The 19,214-nt window shown below is 36.7% G+C and overlaps 1 protein-coding gene across 1 annotated transcript in view; it reads left to right on the plus strand.

Moving 5' to 3' along the window:
- The window catches only part of EMCN (endomucin), an 84,552-nt gene that overhangs the window by 43,189 nt on the left and 22,149 nt on the right, over nt 1-19,214 (plus strand). The window contains exons 5-8 of the mRNA XM_032857243.1: nt 3,588-3,626; nt 13,973-14,065; nt 14,505-14,558; nt 16,249-16,344. Coding sequence (XP_032713134.1) covers nt 3,588-3,626; nt 13,973-14,065; nt 14,505-14,558; nt 16,249-16,344 — 282 coding nt within the window. The remainder of the gene's footprint in view (nt 1-3,587; nt 3,627-13,972; nt 14,066-14,504; nt 14,559-16,248; nt 16,345-19,214) is intronic.

Genomic DNA, 19,214 nt, shown 5'->3' on the forward strand with positions numbered 1-19,214 from the left:
TTCTTCATTGAAATAACCAAATAAACTGAACGAAGGCTGAAAAACAAATAACGTTCTCGCTGAATGTTTCAATCAGCTTTCCAGTTCTGCCATATGGAACCTCTCATACAATGCTATGCACCTCAGCCTTTGGGAAACAGTCATTTACCAGATCGTTCCGCCTCATTATTTCTTTTGTGAATTGCACCATTTACCATGCCACTTATTTGGGAACTTGTCAGAACATTTCTTATGTGATATTTAATTCATTTGTATCATTTCATGTGGACAGATACAAGAGGAATTATCAGGATAACACAGTCTTAGTCACACACAAGTCACAGTTTAGCCAAACCAGAAATATACGTTGACCCTTGACCAACATGGGTGTTAGTGGCGCTGACCCCCTGAATAGTAGAAAATACACATAGAAGTTTTGACTTCCCAAAAAGTTAATTATTATTGGCTTTCTGTTGACCTTACCAGTAACATAAACAGTCAAATAACATGTTTCTGTGTCATATGCATCACATACTGTATCCTGACAATAAAGTAAGCTAGAGAAGAGAAAATGTTATTAAGGAAATCATAAGGAAGAGAAAATACATTTATAGTACAGTAATATATAAAAAAAAATCCATGTTTAAGTGGGAGCACACAGTTCAAACCTATGCTGTTGAGGGTCAGCCAACTCTTAGACAATTATAATGAGTCAACCAATGTGTTATACATGTGAATGATAAGGAAAACCTGAGGGATGCCTGGGTGGCTCAGTCAGTTAAGTGTCTGCTTTCAGCTCGGGTCGTGATCCTGGAGTCCTGGGATCAAGTCCAGTGTCGGACTCCTTGCTCAATGGGAAGCCTGCTTCTTTTTCTGCCTGCTGCTCCCCCTGCTTGTGCAGCTCTCTGACAGATAAATAAAGTCTTAAAAAAAAAAAAAAAAGAAAGATTGAATTTTCATAGGAAATTATTTTTAGGCAAATCAATAAAGAATTATATATGGAATATATATGGAATGGCCATATATGTATTCTTTCTCCTTGCCTGTTAATGATATTTTCTATAGATAACTCTACACAGTCATATATGCATTTATAGCTAGAAACACAATATCCTTTGTAAGATCTTTTAAGTAAATCCTATTATCAAAATTACTTATCGTATTGCTGTTTAAACTTTCTGTTTTAAAAGTTAATTGAGTAAAGTTTAGCTTTGGATTAATGTGGATAAAAGTTTAGACATTTTGAAGTTCATTTGCATTTCATAAGACTTCCATATCACATTTTAAATCAAACTCGACTCACAGATTTTAAGTCACCAACCACTGATAAATATTTTAAGTGTGTCTTCCAAATTCAGCATTATATCATTTTCAAAAGTATTTTAATTAGTTATCAAAATAGAAATCAATTACATAGGCTTTCTATGCAGAGTGGTTTATTGGATAGAAAATCTGTCTTTTTTAGAAGAAGAGGATGGACATTAAAATGACCAGACCAGACCTGATTTATAGTCATTGTCCCCATCTTGAGAAAGTAGTTTCACTTTTCTCAGCTAATATTTGTAGATCTGCAGAATGGAATGATGTCTCCTTTGCAGACACCAGCAAATAATATATGGAACTGATCCTAAGAGTTTCCTTTAAAAATGGTAGCTATCATTATCTAACTAGCAAATTTTAAATAAATCATTCCTTTTTTTTCCTTAAAAATTGAATTCAGGTAAGCAGAATTTGTCTTCTTTATTATTATTTTTGTTTTCTATTCTCACTCATTCATCCCACATTTTTACTAAAGACCTGGTGGTAGGTACTAGAATCGTGGCTCTGAATAAAACAAGTAATATCTGTCCTCATGGATTTACATTCCACTGACAACAAACACATTTAAAAAAATTAAATGTCACTGACAACAAACACATTTTAGAAAAATTAAATAATTGTCACTGTAATAATAAAACATTGTTGAGCAAATGAAGCCACATGGTAGAGTAGTTTGAAGAGAAATAAGGAGATGACTTTAGGTGAGAGGGTTAGAGAAGACCTCTTTAAGTGGTGACGTCTGAACAGAGTTACAAAAGATAGAAGGAAGCCAGCGTGTAGCCTGAGAGAACACCAAGGCATAGGGAAGAGCCAGCAGAGAAGCCTGAGGCAAGAAGAGCCCCATAAAGTTATCTACCAAACAAGGTGAAATGGGGCTGAATGGTTGGAAATGAATTGAGTAAGGCAGAGGCCATGTCATGTAGAGACTTACCAACCGTAGTAAGAGGTATAGGGAGCCATTAGGGCAGTGAAGTTTAAATTTAAATAGATTTTTCCAGGTGGCCATTGCAGGGAGAGGGGTGGGTGTTAGATGAACAATTACCAATTAAATAGTATATCTGGAATATATTTTGAAGCTAGAGCCCATGGGGTGAAAAAATAGGAACATCAAGAAAGGCCCCTGTTCTTTGGCTTGTGCAGCTGGAGACAATGGTACCACACATTGAACCAAAAAAACATGGGAAAAAACAGATTTAAGGATACCAGTCAGAAGTTCTGTTTTAAGCATGTTTAATTTCAGATGCCGACAGGCAGTCAAGTGAACTTGACAGTCAAGTGAACAGACAAGGGAGGCATGGATTCTTTTCTTTTCTTTCTTTCTTTCTTTCTTTCTTTTTTTTTTTTTTTCTTTTCTTGAGAGGGAGAGAGAGAGCAGGGGCAAAGGGGAAGAGGGAGATAGAGAATCTTAAGCAGCATGGAGCCCAACCCAGGGCTCGATCTCACTACTCTGAGATCATGATCTGAGCTGAAATCAAGAGTCAGATGCTTAACCCTAACTGAACCACCCAGGTGCACCAGCAAATGGATATTTTAAATGATCATTAATGGGATTCTCTTTGTTTTAAAATCATTTTCTGTATTTTTCACATGACAGATTTTGTTCATGGTGCATTTTTGCAAAGTTGTTAAAGTGATCTTTTCATTATAATTTTCTCAAGTAATTTTATGGTAGAAAGGTCATCTGAACTATATTTACTTTTCCCTAAGTTTGAGAGGTATCTGTCTGAACCTTCCTGAAACTTCCTCAAGTCAAGAGATATGTCATATCTTAGTGAGAATATGACACACGGCAGTGTCACTCATGAAGCCCTCCCCAAAGATAGGTAGTTGTCTGCAATATCCTGGTTTATTGAGGATGTGAAGTTGGACCAGATGCTCTAAAACAGGATTCAGCAAACTATGGCCTACAGACCCAATCTAGAACCCCACCTACTTTTCTAAGTAAAGTTTTCTAAGTAAAGTTTCTTTGGAATACAGCCGTACTTACTCTTTAAGTATTATGTGTATGGCTGCATTCACAGTACAGTGGCAAAGTTGAATAGTTACAAGAGTGACTTCAGATCCACAAAGCCTAAAATATTTGCTATTTGGCTCTTTTAAGAAAAAATTGGACCCATGCTCTGAAGTTTTTCTAACCATGAAGACTGTGTGATTTTATGATTTAAAGAAAAGTGAATTAAAAATGAAGTAGGATCTATACCCATTTACCACCCATAACAATTGGGAGAGTAAATCTGATATTCAGTAACTACTTTCAGTGATTGTCTTTTCTTTTATTTCCTCTAAAGCTGAGAATCAGAGTTCAATCAAAACAGCAGGAACACCAGGTAAGTTAATTATCTTCTCTCTGAGAATATTCATGAGTAAAATCCCCAAAATGAGATAATGAAGATCACTCAGTGTGGGAGCATGGAAAAATAGTACAAAGGAAAAGATTACATAGCAACTAAAATGTTTAGGAGAACTTGCATTTAAAAAAAAAAAAAAAAAAAGTGCAGACCAGACCATAGGATGTGCCTGAATGCTCTGTGGCAAGAGTAAATGGAACCAGCCCTGGCAAATGCATGAAGCCTGTGCAAGTGTCCTCTGCCCAGAACCCACTGTTCTGGTCTGTTTCTGAGGTCAGCCTGCCCTTGCCCAGAAGTACAGTGTGTCTGTGACTGTCTTCTCTGTGTTTCCCAACACAGCCTGATCCTGGCAGCCCGAGAGTTAGTGTTACAAACCACAGTTAACAGCCTAAAATATTATCACTCCAAGAAGAGCTTGTTTTTGTTTTTTTTTTTTATCCTAAGTTTTAAACTGAATAAATTGAGGATGATGATGCAATAGGAATTGGAAAAGATTGCTGGGCAGGGGAAGGTGGAACCATTGTTGAGTCTTTCTGTTGTTTTGAAATCGTAATTACCTAGGAAACTTCTATCTTCCTACATCCTACCTCATAGTTTTATAAGTGACAAATTTCTTAGGTTCTCAATCTTGGTCACTTTTGGTATATATAAAAATGAGAAATATGTGAAATTAACTTAGAAGCTTACATAACTTAAAAAACTATCAAAAAAATAAAGTCATGAAAACTATGAGTCTGTTTTCACAGTAAATGTACAAAATGATCATCACAGTCTACCTTCCCCATCATGTGTTCAAGGAACTCAGAACTGAAGTGCTTAAGCTGTTAACTTTTAATTATCTTCTACACAATATTCCTCATGAGTAAAAGTTATTTTGATATTAATCCTCTTTATTTCACCTCATCACTATATTTTTTTATTCTTATTTCCATTTACATAATCTAGAAATGCACTGGAAAAAGCACTGGGAAAAACAAAGCAAAACAAAACATAAAAACAGTGCATCCAAACAAACAGGGCAAATTTGCATTGGCTGATGGTTTGCACTGCTCTGGAGAAGTCCTTACTTTCTGCTTCATGCACTGGTCATCCAGGAGAAGTTACATATGGAAGAGAATTGAGAAGCTGCCAAAATCATCAACTCCTAAAGAGAGGGATCGAAGCATCCTTTAAGAGAAAAATTTACAAAATGCCAGCTTTAACTATAGTTTATTTTTAACTATAATAAAAAGTCCAACTACACTACTTAAATTTTGAGTTATAGAAACTAGTTCCCCTAACACAGATAATAAATACGTCATTGATTTGAACAGTGGATTAAAAAAAAGTGAGACTGATTTAATAAACTATGAGAAAAGTCAGTCTTAACTTCAGAGATATTTGTTATGGGTAGATTAAATCCAGACTCACTCAAAAAAAAAAAAAAAGTGTAATGAAAGGTATTCGTTACACATCTGTTAACAGCTGTAATCATTTGTTTTTTCAGTTATTTGTTTGTTATCAAAGATTTCAATCATTAAATTTGTGAAAGTCACTCATATGATCAAGAATAGGCATCTTACTTGAAATAATTAACATTTTTAGGTAGAAATTGAGGTAGAATTCTAGTCTTCAGAATTTTTATTGTTGCTTCCTTTTTATAAATATGAGCTAATATGCATTTAGCTTTTGATTAGATCATATGTCATACATTTGGCATTTTCCTTCATATTATGCATCCAGCTTTCATTTTCTTGGAAAAAATGTGTTTTTACCACTGACTTCAAAAATTATTATTTAGAGTATAGAAATTGATGCTTGTTTTTACATAAAAATCTCTTTGGGAATTCAAAATAAGCAAGGCAACTGTACATAAAGCACCAGTTATAAGAAATTGTACATAGATATAACATAGTCATAGTAATAAGGAAATGATTGATCAAGGTCTGAAAACATGGCCATTTATTCCACTCAATAGAGGAAACACAGTATGAGGTGGATCGTTGTGTTTTAACAATGCTGAGAATGGCTTAGTGTCTGAAGTATGTGAGAAAGTCAAACTTCACCTACCAACTATCACATATATGGTAAGACCACAAATTTAGTATGATACTATACTAAATACACAGAACCATATATTTGATCAACCACCACTAACCCAGGCATTTAATAAATAGTTCTTCTGTTTCTTCACATGTAACTCTAGCTAAGAGTTTTGAGTGATACTGGAGCCTGCCATTAAGGGTTACCAAGAATACTAGTCAGCATGGTAAAAAATAAATAAATACTGCAATAACTCTAGTGGCCATACAGGTCTACAATGATGTGTCATAGACAAACTTCAGACTTCTTAACCTCAGGTTAAGATTGGAGAAAGGAGAGATTTTTTCTCTCCCTTTAGCTGTGGTCGTGTTATACAGGAAAGCAGTGTAAGGAAGATGAGGAAAAGGTTCATGAAAGAAGTGACTGGGTATCTTCCAGATTATTCTGCCTACTCATTTTTCTAGCTCCGAGTTAGAGCTAATGAGGAAATGCAAAGAAAAAGTGATGCCGGACTATTTATTCCCAAGAGTTAAATGCAGGAATCATATGGCCATGACGACAATTTTAAGCAATGACGAAATTCACTTTTCTTTAGCCTTATCATTTTGCCACAGACGAGCAGAGATAATAATGTGTCCCTGAAAATGAAATTTGATTTCTTTGATAAGGGATCTTAGATCTGAAGAAAAATGGACCAATACGCCTCCATGGATTGGGAAAGAAATAAATGACTAGCCCTCAATTTTCTGGAAAATACAACTATATTACTCAGGGTTCTCCAGAGAAACTCTATATATCTCTGTATAGAGATTTATTATAAGGAATTGGCTCATGCATTTTGAAAGCTGAGAAGTCCCAAGATCCGTAGCCAGGAAGCCTAGAGACTGGGAGAATGAATTGTATAGTTCCAGTCCAAGGCCTGAGAACCAAGAGAGCCAGTGGTGTATGTTCCAGACTGAAAGCCAGCAGGCTCGAGACCCAGAAAGACCCAATATTTCAGTTTGAGTCCAAATGCAAGGAAAGACCTATGTCCCAGCTCAAGGCAGTGAGACAGAAGATTTCCTTCTTTACTCCTTATTTCTTACTGAGGGGTTATCAGCCTGTTTATTCTATTCAGGTCTTCCACTGATTGGATGAGAGGCATAGACTTTATTCAGTCTACTGATTCACATGTTAATAGCATTCAAAAAATACACTCACAGACATAGCCAGACTAATGCTTGACCAAATATCTGGGAACCCCATGACCAAGTCAAGTTGACACATACAATTAGTCATTGCAACCACATTCCCATAGCGATCAGTACAACTTGAGAATGGTCTCATTGTACCCATCTTCTTTACTTTTTTAACTGTGTTTCACAAACTCAATTGCATTGTAGACATTAATTTTGATGGAAAATTAGAAGCCAGAGCAGACATTACTAGTCCTACCAAATCTGATCACTGGACTTTTGGAAAGGAGAATTCTCCAGCCGGGCATCTTCATTGTGCTCAACACCCTGTGAAATGCTTGAGAATTGGTTGCTGACCTCTAGGAATTCATAATGTGAAGCATCGATCCTTCTATGCAGAAGGTTACTTACCTGAGTATTCTAACTTTGAATAACAGAATCTTGACACAATTATTCAGGTAGAATCCACTCAAGCTAAAAATATACCTATAGTAAAGCAGTATCCAGAGGTTTATTGTGTTTTGTTTTTTTAACTTAGAAATTTTATAAATTTTTAAAGATTAGTTGAGAATAAAAGGACTTACAAATGGAAAATGTCAATATTGAAGTGATAGGGTCTGCCATAAACTTTCACTTAGGAAACGGTATAAATTTGGATATAGCTGAGTGGTTTCTCTTCTGGTTCAGAAATCTGTGGAGTCTCTGAGAAGTGCTTGTGCCTCTCTAGTCTACACGGAAAGTCATAAGAACTCACAGTCTCTACTGATTAGCTACCCAGCATTCACTTTAAAAGCCAATACATTTCAATGTTATTACTAATGGTGTGTGCCTTATAAACTCTACAATGTGCTTTATCTAATATATTAGGAATAATTCTCTCTGTCTTCTTGTATGTATCTGCATGGTCTGGTTTGTCCTGTTGAAGGAATGAGGTGTTTAGTTTGCCTTGATGGAAACAAGTTTGTCTTGATTGGGGTCTAAATTGAAATAGACTATATTTAATGTAACAAAAATAAGAGACATAAACTTGTAACTCATTCCTGCTGAAATGCAAGAGCAAGCAGCATGGATTGATGTTTGACAGCACAGACTGGAGAGCCTGCATTCAAGTCCTGACTGACACCTGCTGGCTGCGTAATATTGGGCAAATCACTTACTCTCCCTGGGCTTCAGTTTCCACTTTGTAAAATGCAAATATTTATAATGTGATAGTTGAATGAGTTAATATTTGAAAATACTTAGAACAGTGCCTGACACATAGGACCCTGAAAGGGTTTGAAAATAAAAATCCTATTTAATATTTTCATGTCCATATTTTGAAATGCTTACTTTCTTATTCTCAGAAAACATAACATTGGCACAGTTATATATTTTAAAGCTTTTCAATGTTTTCAGGTCATGTTATTCAAATTGTGAATTTAAGGTAAAATGATGTTTCTACATTAGGGGAAGGTAAAAACACTCTAAACCTTTAGAATGTTGAGAAAAAATTTCATTGATTTCACTAATAATGATGCTGTTAACAAATAAGTTGAACTTAACTCACTTAAAATCTGTTGGTTACCTGGTATAATGAAAAGGGAAAAGAAAGACTTTCAAGTTCTACTTGGTTTACGTCTTAGTTCCAAGCCACAATATCTCTCATGTTTAAAGCACAAGATTAAAAATATTTCAGAATGAGATGATTAATGCAGTGCCTCATTCATTCTTTGTATACTGTATACAGCTTTCTGGAAATTAATGACTATTCACATTCAAATAACAAAAAAAATACATGCTTCTTCAACATATAATTCTACAAAGTTATGTAAAGTAAATAAATCTCCTTTCACAGTTATCACTGGGTTAGAAGATTCTGTTAACCAAGGTTAGTCACATTGATGACCCAAAGCAAAGTGAAAGAAATTTGAGGTGATCTTTTTTTTGCATTGTTTTAAGAGTACACTAAGTTTGGGGCACCTGGGTAACTTAGTCCATTAAACATCTGCCTTTGGCTCAGGTCATGATCTACTAGAATATAAGCTCCTTAAATGCAATAACTACCCTTGTATTCTACTCTATTTCTCTCAGTATCTCCTGTTGAACTGGAGTAGGTGTCTATTTTTTCTTATTGTAGAATGAATGAAAATATTAATGATACAATTATCTTAAACATGCATCTGTCCAAATATGAAGACACAAATGGTATGCCCATTAATTCATTTAATCTTTAGCAGTAGTCACTTCTGCCAAAAATTTTGTTTACCCATAAAGCAAAGACTTAGAGACCCTACTTCCAGACATTGTTCTAACATTTGGGAAACATGAGTGAACAAAATATTATCCTTGTCCACAAGGGTCTTAGTTAGAAGGTGGTCAATGTGATGAGAAAGAGAGAATTCACAGCAGTGTAGGAAAGAGAGCTCACTAGGTGAAGAAAGGTGGGGACCAGTTTGCAGGACCAAAAAAAACGATCAAGGTAAACTTACCTAAAAAGATTTGAGTAGGGGCACCTGGGTGGCTCAGTGGGTTAAAACCTCTGCCTTCAGCTCAGGTCATGATCCCAGGGTCCTGGGATCGAGCCCCGCATCGGGCTCTCTGCTCATCGGAGAGCCTGCTTCCTCCTCTCTCTCTGCCTGCCTCTCTGCCTGCTTGTGATCTCTCTCTCTGTCAAATAAATAAATAAAATCTTAAAAAAAAAAAAAAAGATTTGACTAAATGCAGGAAAGTAAGCAAAACAGTCCGTGAGAGAAGAGCACCCCAGGCAGACTTAGAACTTGAGGAGAGATCCCGTGTGTTTCAGCACCTGTACTGAGTAAATGGGGTAGGAAATTTGCCAGGCAGATTGCCTAGGTTTTGGAGGGTTATCGCAAGGACTTTGGTTTTTTCCATAAGTGGAATGGGGAAACATTGGGTGTCTGGAGCAAAGTAGTGACATGATCTGACTCATATTTTATAAATGTAAATCTGAGAACTAAGGAGAGCCTGTTAGATGAAGCAAAAATACTTTGGAAATTTTCCAGGAGAGGAATGCTATTAGCTTGGACCAGGGTAGTCACAGGGTAGGTTGCGTGAAGTCTCCAATTCTGTATATATTTCGGAGGTGAAGCCAATAGAGATTCCTGCTGATCCTGCATGTGGGCTAGGATGCAAAAGATGAGGCAAAAATAGCTGTGAGGTCTTTCGCCTGAAAGATTGGAAGGAATGATTGCCAGATGGGAAGGCTGCAGATGAAGTAGAAGTTCAAGTTTGGATGTGTTGAATTTAAGATGTTTGTTATTTGCTGAATAAGCATGTAGCTTTATGAATTTGGAGTTTAAGAATGAGATCTGGGCTGGGACTATAAATTCAGGGATCAGTGGGATTGATGTTGTATTTAAGCCTTGAAATTGAATGAGATCGTCAAGAAAATTATTGTAGTTAGAGATGAGGACAAGTACTAAGCTCCAGGACCCTCAAAGATTGTGAGTCAGACAAAGAAAGGGGAAGCAGCTGGAGACCAAGAAGAAGAAGCCATAAGCTGTGTTCCTGCTGCAAACCACATGAAGATGGGGGGTTAAGGAAGAGTAAATGATTTATTGTGTTAAATACTGAAAAGTTATTTTTAAAAATGAGACATGAATCCATCAAATTGAAATTAAACACTAGTCCCAATTATTTACAAGCAATGGGAAAAAAATCATTGAATTTAATTGAGTTTAGCCTCTCAGGTACTTAACTTTAAGTGTCCACATTTTAGAAAGAAGTGTAGGCAACATATAAGAAATAAAAATAGAATATATAATTTTTCTTTCTTTTTCATGTAGAATGTCTTCTCCTCTACTGCCAATCACACTTTTCTCCCATTAATATCTATGTATCTTATATACCCCCTCTTAAAGGGCAACAGGGACTTCTCCAGTCTGAGTCTCTCCTCAGAGGAGTTTCTGACTCCCAGGAACAAGCCTGCTTCCTTATCTTTGCTAGGCTCAGTCACGGACTGGGAGCAGCCTGGGGGACACATGGCATCAGAAAGAATACAACAGTGAATTTCAGAAAGCAGGTGGGGAAGCTTGGTCAATTACACAGCCTGTAGTTGATTTTTCTCTCTTGCAAACTGGGTTTAAATTGTGACCCAACAGGGGCACCTGGATTGCTTAGTAGGGTAAGCCTCTGCCTTCAGCTCAGGTCTTGATCCCAGGGTCCTGGGATCAAGCCCCACGTTGGGCTCCGTGCTCAGCAGGGGAGCCTGCTTCTTCCACTCCCTCTGCTGCTCTCCCTGCTTGTACTCTCTCTGTCAAACAAATAAATAAAATTTTTAAAAAATTATGACACAACATATTTGCAATTAAATAATCATTATCATCACCAAAAGTCAGGGTCCCACTATAAATCTATGTCATCTAAGAGTGCTGTATACTCCAGTCATTCCAGTTCCTGGTTAGAGAAAAGAGGTATCCAAAAACATGGAGGTGTCTGAATAGTCTATTGCATATATTTTTACATCAAGAATTTTTGGAAAAAATGGGACAAGTTGACTGTGATTGAAAAGTACAACTCTTTAGAGGCCTAATCACAATATAATAAAAATATTATAAAATAATATAATAATAAAATATTATTATAAAATAACATAATATAAATATCTTAGTATCAAGTACTTTTCTAAGCCATTTAAATTTAATTTTACCCATTTAACTTTACAACACTATGATATAGAAATATTAAAATCACCACTTGTACATGTGGAAACTCAAGCACAAAGAGTTTAAATGACTTGCCCAGCATTCTAAGGAATGATTTGAACCTACCTACTCTGACTTCAGAATCAAGCCTTTACTCCACTATACTCCTGTATCTCCTCTGTCAATGCTGTTTTAGTAGTAATGTAGCATAACCGAGTCTCAACAAAATCCACAAACATCATCAGCTCTGAACACATCATGGATTCCTCTATCTTAGTCACAGAAAGAATTCCATTAGGCCACAATTTATGAATTAAGCCAAGAATAATAATTTCATTGATATGAGCATGCTAATAGACAAGTTTCCTCAAACTGTGAGTTAGTTTCCACAAGTGGGTTATGGCCAGTATTGGAAAAAATTAAATAAAAGACAATAGAAAACAAAATGCCAGAAGGCATTACATGTAACAGAGGCAAAGTAAGTGCGTGTGTAGGTGTACCAGATTCAGAATTTTTTTTTTTTAGTATTTATCTATTTATTTGAGAAAGAGAGAGAGAGAATAAGAGCATGAGTGGGGGGAAGGGCAGAGAGATAGGGAGAGAGACTCTGAATCAGACTTACTGCTGAGAGCTTAGCCCAACTCAGGGCTTGATCACATGACCCATGAGATCACGACCTGAGCCAGAATCAGAGACATTCAACCAACTGAGCCAGCAGATGCCCCAAGAAACGATTTATCAGTTGAAGGTTGAGGTTAAAAGAAAACCAAAAATTTTAAAGTCTTTGTCCAAGGAGCCAATAAATTCTTCTTTTGAGAAGGTTAACTATTGCCAAGCCTATGGATCGTAAGTAATAACAGATGGCACTGGACAATCAACATGTGTTAAGTAGGGCAGTTTGGAGTTTTATCTAAACCACAGAGGTAATAATCAGAATTGTAACCACTTAGCTTGTCTATGAGAAGATAGTAAGATAGGGTATGGAATCTTGAAAATTAACCATTGGGAAATCCCAGGGAGCTTAATACTATTGGTAATTTAATCGGCCATCTTGTTCTCTACCAGCACAATCAAAAGGGCAACATTCTCACTAAAACACTTGACACAGGAAAAAGCAGCTGAAAGTACCACAGTTTCAGCTAGTTCCCACTCTTTCATTTAATATTTCTTTTTCTGCCTGTGTAGTGCACTAGCCTGACATTTTTCTTTGTTCTTATGGGCATATATCTAGCTTCCTCCCACAGATCTCTTGCATGGCAAGAACGGTACAGACTCTAAACATTATTCTTCCCCCACAGATGTCAAAAATGCATGAGCAGGCAGGGCGTGCTGGGCTGTGGGTGGCAAAAAGGGAAAGATCCAAGGCAGTCATAGGCAATATCAATTTCTCTGATGCAATTATACACGTCCTCAGTACTCCTAAGGGGGCCGTAATTATAAGAAATGCCTCTTGCTTCAGCCAAGCAGCCAGCTCCATTTCAGTGCACACCCACTGCCATTAGAGCCCCATGTGGAGTATGGTGGCAGTTACGGCCTTCACACTGCAGGAACTTAAACTTCAGTGGTGAGAAAAGGCAAACAGGTGTGATCAAAGGAAATTACTTGAAACTACATTCTTTGAAAAATAATTCTTTTTCAAAACCATTCTAAATACAAACAGTGCTTCATCTCAAATTCACAAGAACAGATACTACAAACTTATAAAGAATTTACATATTGGTATTTCTTTGCAACTTGTTGAGATTAGTAGATGTTGAATAATGCACTTTTATTTAGAACTTTGTTTCAGTCCTTCTGATGAAAGGTGGCAGATGTTGAATTAAACAAATTAATAATAATAATAATAATGATAAACTTCAAATTAACAATTTCTTTGGAAGAAAAGAGCATGAAACAGTGATGAAAATGCAAGCAAGCAGCAGTTATTCTAGAAAAGGCACATATGTGTAAAGAACCACTGAGTTTTAAAGGTGAAAATGAAGCAATCTTCCTTGCTATCTTCCTCAATCCTTTTAACCAAAGCTTCAGTGACAATCTTTTATTCAATCACTAAGAAACAGGATAAAATCTGAAGTCTTGTGCATTTATGTCTATTTTAAGAATGTGTGTTGGAAAAAAAAAAATCTCTATCCCCCAAAGTTGTGATATCTGAAATGTGACTACTGCTTCTGAAGAGATTTGCATCCCACAAAACTTTCATGCAGCGGGTGATACAGACTGCAGCCTAGGAAAGAGACTTACTCCAGCTTTCTTGGCCAATCCTTAAAGATGTGATACTGATACCCAGCTTTTGTGATCCCAACTTTAATCATCTTTACAAGAGGAATAGAGGAACTTATGATTTAATGTATGATTGTGTGTATCCTATGATTCCACAATAAACAGTTTTCACAGGTCCTCAGAAATGCAAACTGTAAAATCTGCAAAGAAATTCAGTAAGAAGAATCAATACCCTCGTCTGACTGGATTTGTGATTTCCCTACAGGTAGTTCTCTACCTCCAGAGGGGTCAACTTCTCATACCAGTACATCACCCTCAGTCTCAGTAACAATGCCAGGAAACAACTCCCAGTTTCAAGGTATGACTTCTGTGCATGAGTGGACATGTGCTTTCCTTGATCCCTTCTCACCAAGAAAACCTTATGAATCTTTTTTTAACAGCTTTATCGAGGTATAATTGAAATACAAAACAAAACTGCATATCCACGGTAAAGCAAGGACACAAGGAAACTTTGAAAGTGATAGACATGTCTATTACCTTGATTGTGGTGATAGTTTCACAGGTATAGGCATTTGTCCAAAGTCGTCAAATTGTATACATTAACTCCCTACCAGTCTTGATTTACAAAACAGAGTTCTTTCAGAATGAGGGGTTTTGTTTTGTTTTGCTTCCACTTGAAAACATCATACCTAGAAATCACAGAGGCTTAGTTAAATGGGGGTTGGGAGGGGTGGATTGTGAGGATTGGCATACATTAACCAAAGGTGACCTATTGTTTTTCTTTTTTAAAATAATAGGTACTGAAGATGCAAAAAACGCAAGCTCTTCTTCAGTCAACCCCTCTTACTCCAGTGAGTAAAAGACGTTTCTTCATTTGTGTCAACAAATACTCAAAATGTTTTAATGTGGCTGATAACCGAGAGGATTCGAGTATAGACAGTTTTTTGTCAACTTTGCTGAACCTGCAATTTCATGATAATCCTACATAATTACTGCCTATTTTGAGAATTTCCTGCTGTTGGGTCTGGTTTTAATGAACACACTTTGGGATTTTTTTCTTACCCCGGCATTAAGCGATTACCACCAAGGGTCAAGGTGAATGGATAAGACTAGTCTCAGATAAGCCAAAGCGCATAGGCAGAGAGCTCCGTAAAGATAAATTGTTCGCCTTCACAGAACTTTACCTTATGTTAAAAATGGCCTTTAAAGAAATGCTCCATTTTAGCCAAAACATAAATATATCATGTAACCAAGTGTGTATTCTAGGACTAAATAGAAAAAAAATCCACTCATTTCCCTAGAAATTAAGAATGAGATGAATGTATATGAAGCTGATGACAAAAGATGATCTAGATTTAGGTAAAGCCATCCCATTCAAAAAGTCACCACTGCATTTATCGACCTGCTAATTCACAGCATCTTCATTTTTGGAGGCACTCATGATCTCACTCAAGGTCTAATATGAAGCAAATATTTAACTATAAAATTGGAAGTAGAAGCCATCCTACAGAAAACTGGATAAATATGAGGAGGACATAAGCAAGCCGATGAGAATACTCAGTAAACTATCACTATCACTATGGCCTCTGCATCTCTGGTTGTATGACTATGACAGCTCTGTTTTTTCATCACCATGTTTTAACCTGGGCAATGACTGTCACAAAAGAAGACCAGATGCTAAAAGCCAAACTGAAACAGCAAGACCCTCTTCTGAATAAAAACTCACCCCAATTTACTGTCACAACACCACTCCCTTAAATGTGTGTGCACATAAACACATACACCATTCTTGAACCATGTGCTCGTTTTTAGAAATCATATCCACCTTGATATGTACTTATGTCCACTTATGCTATTTTATGCCTTTTCTAGTTCTAAGATATTATTATGGAAAGATACGCCATAAGTGCACTGGCAGAGAGCTCCATAAAAATGAATGGTTCACCTTCACAGAACTTTACCTTATGTTAAAAATGGGCTTTAAAGAAATGCTCCATTTTAGCCAAAACATATATACCATATACCATGTATGTGTATTCTATGACTGAATAGAAAAAATCCACTCATTTCCCAAGAAATTAAGAATTTCTGGGTTTTTTAGGAAGCCAACATCACAGCTAGAGCAGTTCCAGTACGTGATAGATGATAGATAGATAGATAGATTGATTGATTCTGGTAACCGTATTATAAAGTAGTAAAGAATATAATGTGTGAATGTGGGTTTATAGTCTAGAGGACATCTTCTGCTTCTCCAGTCTTCCATCTCCTCACTTCTCCAGTCTCTAAGAAGGTGAGGAAACCAGCTCCCTTACGTTTGGAACTTTATTTCAAAAGGCTGCAAGACTGACATCAAGTGGATACATCAGAAATGACAACTAGAGGAAAACCTTTGAATCAGATACGTCTTCTTTGCTGAAAATATAGTATGTTTAATAGAGTGATGTTTAAAGAAGGAAAGATGTATGCCTGCTTTTGTTCTGTAACTTCTTTACTGTTAAATTCAATAGCCACTCTAATTGCCAATGTCTTCAATACTTTTAGGTATTATTTTGCCAGTGGTGATTGCTTTGATTGTAGTGACACTTTCTGCATTTGTTCTTGTGGGTTTGTATCGAATGTGCTGGAAGACAGACCCAGGTAGGTAACAGGGTTTTGTTTCATTTTGTTTTTTCAAAGGTGAATGTACGTTCAGTCTAAACTTGAATTTAAACTCTTAAGGGGAGAGAAGGATTACAGAAAGAAATAAAATGCCCTATTGCTTGATCACAGAAATAGAGGGGAAGGGACAGAAAAATCCATTGAATGCTGATGAATGGATTGATGAGGATTATCTGCTGGTGGCAGATATTATCAGATATGGACAGATTCTTTTTAATGAAAGAACCCCAGTTTTGCGAGTGGCCAAGGGATTATGGTAGTGAACGAAGGCAGAAAACGACATACCTTATCTGTAGTGAAGAATTTTTCCACTTCCATGTGACAGAGAATAGAAGTAAGCATTGCTAAGAATTTAGGTGAGGGCCCCACAATCTCATGAAGGGCATTCTGTGACATGGGCCATCCTGGGGGGCAGAGCTTCCTTCCAGGGAAGGTTGTTCTGTGACTGGGGGTTCTGCTGATTAATGATTAATAAAGCTCCTCAGAATTAAACATGATTGCAATTTTTAGTGGGTTTTAAGCTTGACAATTCTTTCTTATCCTCCTTAATCTCTCCCATGGCATTTAAAGTCTTTCCTCGCTTCTTTAAAAGTCTTTCCTTCTCTTCTTTACTGCTGCTCTCAACTATAGAGAACACATGGAGAGATGCTGGAGGGAGGTGGGTGAAACGAGTGTGGGGATTAAGGAAAGCACATGTGAGGAACATCGGGTGATGTATGGAAGTGATGAATCTCTAAATTCTCCTGAAACCAAATGTATTTTTTTAATATTTATTTATTTGAGAAAGAGAGAGCATGAGTTGAAAGGGCAGAGGGAAAGGGAGAGAGAATCTCAAGCAGACTCCGTACTGAGTGAGGTGCCTATTACTGGACTCATTCTCACCACCCTAAGGTCATGAGCTGAGCTGAAACCAAGAGTTGGACACTTACCAGATCACGTGCATCATGCCGGCACCCCAAAATTGATTATTTTTATAAGATACGCAAGCCATACTCTTCTTTACCCCATAAAGAGTGTGCCCCCAGGGCATTAAGGGATGCTGTTCCTGCAGCCAGTCTCCACCACGCACCACACAGAGAGTTCAGGGCACAAGCACAAGGCAAAGTTAACACAAAACACCAGTAGTGTTCATTTTAGCTCTTATTGGAAAATGAGCAGAAAACAAATAAATGCCTTTCCTTTTGGGAGTTTGTGAATAAACTTCTTAATAATGTCTGAAATATGTTTCCTTAGTCTATTTCCAGAGGGGAAATAGCAATTTTATAAATCAGTTTACTTTCTCTAAGTTTCTAAACCACCAGTCCTATCTTTTATGGGAAATTGACCATCCAAGTTAAAGCCTGTGGGTGTTGAGTATGTAGGATAGGTAAAAAATTAATGTGCTAAATCCATTTGTAAAAATGCCCTACACTGAAAGACTGCTTTGCTTAAGAAGATTTGCAAATAAGTTATTTGAAAAGTTGACATTTTCTAATGAAGAAGATGAATTGGATGAATTGGATCATTCAGGGAAAATAAGTGTAAAATTCCTACAGCTATGGAGAGTTATTGTGGAGGCATATAATACTTTATAACAAAGTTCAGCAATTGTACAATTAGCCAAATCTATTTGGTTATTGTTAACTTTGTTTTCCAAACAGAAGTTTCACAGCATTGTTATTAAATTAGCACCATTAAACACCTACAGTTAATCTCTCTTGAAGTATGTGGGTGAGACTTTATCAAGTTCAGAAAATTTGTAAACCCTCTCTGTGTGGAAGATAACATGAATCAGAGATTTTGATATGAAATTAAGCTTATCTAGATAATGTTGACAGCAGTCTGAGCTTTAACCCAAGGAAGAACAGCCTATATGCAGAAGGTAATCTTTTGGTATGCATCTATCTGCTAATGAAACTGAATTACAGTATTGAGGAAAAGTACTAAAACAGGCACGCAAAAAAGTATCAACTCATTCTGAAATAGGGTTATGAGCATCACAAGTGATATCATACATAACACTTAAAATAGGAATAAAAAAATGCTGTTAAAATCCTACTGATGTTGGGAAGACAAAGTTAGATCGAGTTAAAGAATAGCATATGGTGCCATGAGTTGAATCCTAGGGATTAAGAGTCATGATGGCATATCTTAGCCAAGGTGACAGAAATAGAAGTAGCCAAAATATCAGTGGAAATCAAACTCTTTGTAAAATAATGATGGTCACCACCAGGAGAATTGTATTTAAAGGGCACATCCCAAAGACAAGGACTACATTAGAGGTGAAAGGAAATCCAAGAGACAAAAGTTGAGTACCTATGAAATAAATCCACAAAAAATTGGGAGCAAAACAGGGGGGGAACCTAAGCAATTACATTAGTTTGCTTAAGGCGTCACAGATTAATGATGCAGGGTTTGACCACCAACAAATCCTCCCTAACATCCAAGGCTTTGTGCAGAATGAATCATTCCAAATTCTCACTCTATACCCCAAATTATTCTGTCAGACCCTGGTGGAGCAGCCCAGCAAAACAAAAAAAGATTAGTTACAGTTAGTAACCTCAGTGACATTTTGCAGAGCACTTTTGAGAGGCCAAATCAGTGGGCTCCAGATGCAATTAGAAGCAAAGTCTACATTGTTGTTCACCGCAAATACAGTGATTTGTGTCTCCAGAAAGAGCAGTGTATGAAGGAGAGCCAAAAATTCAATTCTCTGGTATAAAAAGGTAATGTGATACTTTGAGGAAAATTTTTTTTCAGAGATACTGAAATTAACTGAGACATTTTCTAGTATCTGTGGGATGTGTGATAATGGATAGTAGTTTCACATAACAATATGAAACTATAAGATTGAAATTAGTCCAGAACTA

This window comes from Lontra canadensis, unplaced genomic scaffold (assembly GCF_010015895.1).
Source record: "Lontra canadensis isolate GAN:19392208 unplaced genomic scaffold, GSC_riverotter_1.0 scaffold1, whole genome shotgun sequence".
Classification (NCBI taxonomy): Eukaryota; Metazoa; Chordata; class Mammalia; order Carnivora; family Mustelidae; genus Lontra; species Lontra canadensis.